At 48.2% G+C, this 3,085-nt stretch overlaps 1 protein-coding gene across 1 annotated transcript in view; it reads left to right on the top strand.

Moving 5' to 3' along the window:
- Window positions 1-206: 206 nt before the first annotated feature.
- Window positions 207-3,085, top strand: part of LOC103603259 — a 16,983-nt gene continuing 14,104 nt past the window's right edge. The window contains exons 1-2 of the mRNA XM_008587751.1: window positions 207-379; window positions 1,440-1,636. Coding sequence (XP_008585973.1) covers window positions 207-379; window positions 1,440-1,636 — 370 coding nt within the window. The remainder of the gene's footprint in view (window positions 380-1,439; window positions 1,637-3,085) is intronic.

The raw sequence follows: 3,085 nt of genomic DNA on the forward strand, positions 1-3,085 counted from the left end.
CAGTGCTAGATGCTAGGGAGACATTGGTGAACAAGGTAGACAGAATCCATGACCTCTCATGGAACATATAATCTAGTAGTGGAGACAGGCAGGAAAACCGACTATTACAGCACAACTGCTCATTACTAAAATGAAGATGCTCACAAGGCGCTGGCGACAAGAGATAAGAACAGGTCTGTGTCTGGGGGTGGGAGCAGGGAGGTGCCATGGACAGCATCATAAAGGAAGTGACAAGCAGACTTTCCCAGGAGGATGGGCGTGCAGTGGAGGGAAGGAGGGAGAATGTTGCATTCCAGGCAGAGGGAGAAACACCAGCCAAGTCACGGCACTTCCAGGGTGCTGGGATGGTTCAGCTGGTGAAAGAGCACTACGGGAAGGGGTGGGAGAGAAGACGGAGAAGTGAGCAGGCTCAGATCAGGAAGGACCTGTGGGTTTTGCCAAGTGACATGACTTGGGTGTTCTAGAATCACTGAAGAAATATGTTTGACACTCATAAAAATACATAAACAAATGGGCCGGCCCGGTGGCGCACTGCTACAGTGCGCCGCTTGGGAGCGTGGTGGCGCTCCTGCCAAGGGTTCGGATCCCACATACAGACCGGTTCCCGCTCACTGGCTGAGCGAGATGCAGGTGCAACACTGAGGTTTGCGATCCCATTGCCGGTCCCGGTCCGGTACGGGCGCGACACTGAGGGTTGCAATCTGTTGCCGGACACGAAAAAAGACAAAAAGAGCAGGCTCAGATCAGGAAGGACCTGTGGGTTTTGCCAAGTGACATGACTTGGGTGTTCTAGAATCACTGAAGAAATATGTTTGACACTCATAAAAATACATAAACAAATGGGCCGGCCCGGTGGCGCACTGCTACAGTGCGCCGCTTGGGAGCGTGGTGGCGCTCCTGCCGAGGGTTCGGATCCCACATACAGACCGGTTCCCGCTCACTGGCTGAGCGAGATGCAGGTGCAACACTGAGGTTTGCGATCCCATTGCCGGTCCCGGTCCGGTACGGGCGCGACACTGAGGGTTGCGATCCGTTGCTGGACACGAAAAAAGACACACACAAAAAAATACATAAACAAATAATTGACATCATGTGAAGTGGGAAAACAGCACAAGCACAGTCTAACATGTGGTATGTTGTCTCCACCGCACGAAAATGAAATATTCTGGTGTCACCATTGGAAGCATTAATACGGAACCCCTGTTCTCCAATTGTCTTGCTGCTTAGGAAAATATTTCCATCCTTCTCTCATTACTATTTTATGCAAGAATGAGCTGACAGCATCAATTTATTTTCCTTCCAGATTAAATTATCTTTCGTAAATGGGGGGTTCCAGTTGAACCCCCTCTTCTCCTGAGCACATGCTGGGCCGCTCACTGGGGATTTGCTGGATCACTCAGAACGTCACATCTAATAGTTGATTTTTCTTTTATGTTTAGAGCTCCCCATGAGAGGAAGGAGGGTAAAAGGAAGCAAGAGGACCTGCCTGAAGACCAGCACTTGCCTCGTGGTCAGAGGCTGCAGAAGGGAGAAAGGGCCCAGAGCACTGAGGACAAAACAAAGGAGACAGGAGAAGACAGGGCTGCTGAGGAAGGCCCTTCTCTCAGCAAAACAGAACCAAGGAAGGATGCAAAGGGTAAGGCCAGCACAAGGCTACAGATGTCGCCTGGGTGCATTTGCAGGCATCTTTTGTGTTTCTGAAATGGGGCCCTGGAGCCTCCTAGGGCAAGGGCAGAGCTGATGTCATAGAATAAGACTAATAGTAAAATAATAATAATAATGCTGTACACAGTAGGTCTGCAGAGCTACTACTGCCGTGATTGAACTTCTGGCTCAAACACCCTAATTTTCGTATTTAGATATTATCCAATATTGGGCCAAAAAGGACTGCTTCCAGTGAAACCAAAGCTATGCATGCCGGTTAGCTCAATAGCCACATACTGTGCCCCGGGTCCCAGAGCATCAGCCTCATCTTCTCAGGGAGAGAATTTGATTATTTGAAGGACAAGCAGAGAATATTATCTCCAGGGGACAGCTTGGTTCTGGCTGTCAACTCTCTGCCCCACTTATTGCCTTTGCTGCTTCAGGGTTCAGATCTTCTCTGATGGGTCCAGTCTCCAAGCCCAGCAAAGCACATACCTATTAAAGCCCCAAGCACATCCTCTTAAAGCAGGGGAGAGTCACTAGCCAGGGAGGTATCATTTCAAGTGTGAGCAACAAATCATATAGTGCCCGTGGTAGATGTCCTCAGAGCATGTGGCACAGCCCTGGCATTGACACACAGAATGGCAGCTGAGTGGGCTGGAGGCATGTCACAACCTGTCCTTCCTCCTCCTCTTATAAGGGCTTTCTCCTTTTCCCCTTCTCTTTGTCCCTTCTCCCCTGCCTAACCTATCTGTTACCCAAGGAATTGCTTATCTTTGCCTGTGGCTCTCAAAGCTCTGGTGCCCCAACCCTGAGTTAAACACACAGAAGAGCCTGGGAAGGCACCAGGGCAAGTCATGCTTGTGTACCCATCTGTTTCTCTAGTTGAAGAAATCCAACCTTTTGCAAATGAGTCTACACGGTATTTCTGCTAAGTGTGACTCATCGATGGGATGAGGGGGAATCAAAGAGGTATTTTTAAGGTGAAAAATTAACTGTTAACTTTAACCTCCCTTACTAACAGGAAGATGCATCCCTTCACGATCCTCACATAGCACTGTTAGTTACACAGAGTGCTAAAGAGTGACAAATTGCAGTAGCCAGAGGAGACACATAATTCTCCAGATTACCTCCAGGGACCTAGTCACAGAGTCAGAAAGGGTTTTCAGTTATGCAGACACTCTATACTTTTTGAAAATCCCTGTTTTCCTTTTTTTTTTTTTAAGGCTTCCAGCTTTGAGTGAAAATCACAGTTTTGATCCCCTGAAAGTCTTGACTTTAGTCACCTTCAGACTCACGAAAGCTGTGAAGATGTGAACTGATAAGAGAGAGGTTAGAAAACAGGTCTTCTGCAGAATCAGGTCTTACTCCCCAAGACTGAAACTAGCAATTAAGGAGAATTGCAGGGAAAGGAAAGAGAAGAAAAGAGATGTAGCCAAAC

Source organism: Galeopterus variegatus, unplaced genomic scaffold (genome assembly GCF_000696425.1).
Source record: "Galeopterus variegatus unplaced genomic scaffold, G_variegatus-3.0.2 Scaffold4524, whole genome shotgun sequence".
In the NCBI taxonomy this organism is placed as follows: Eukaryota; Metazoa; Chordata; class Mammalia; order Dermoptera; family Cynocephalidae; genus Galeopterus; species Galeopterus variegatus.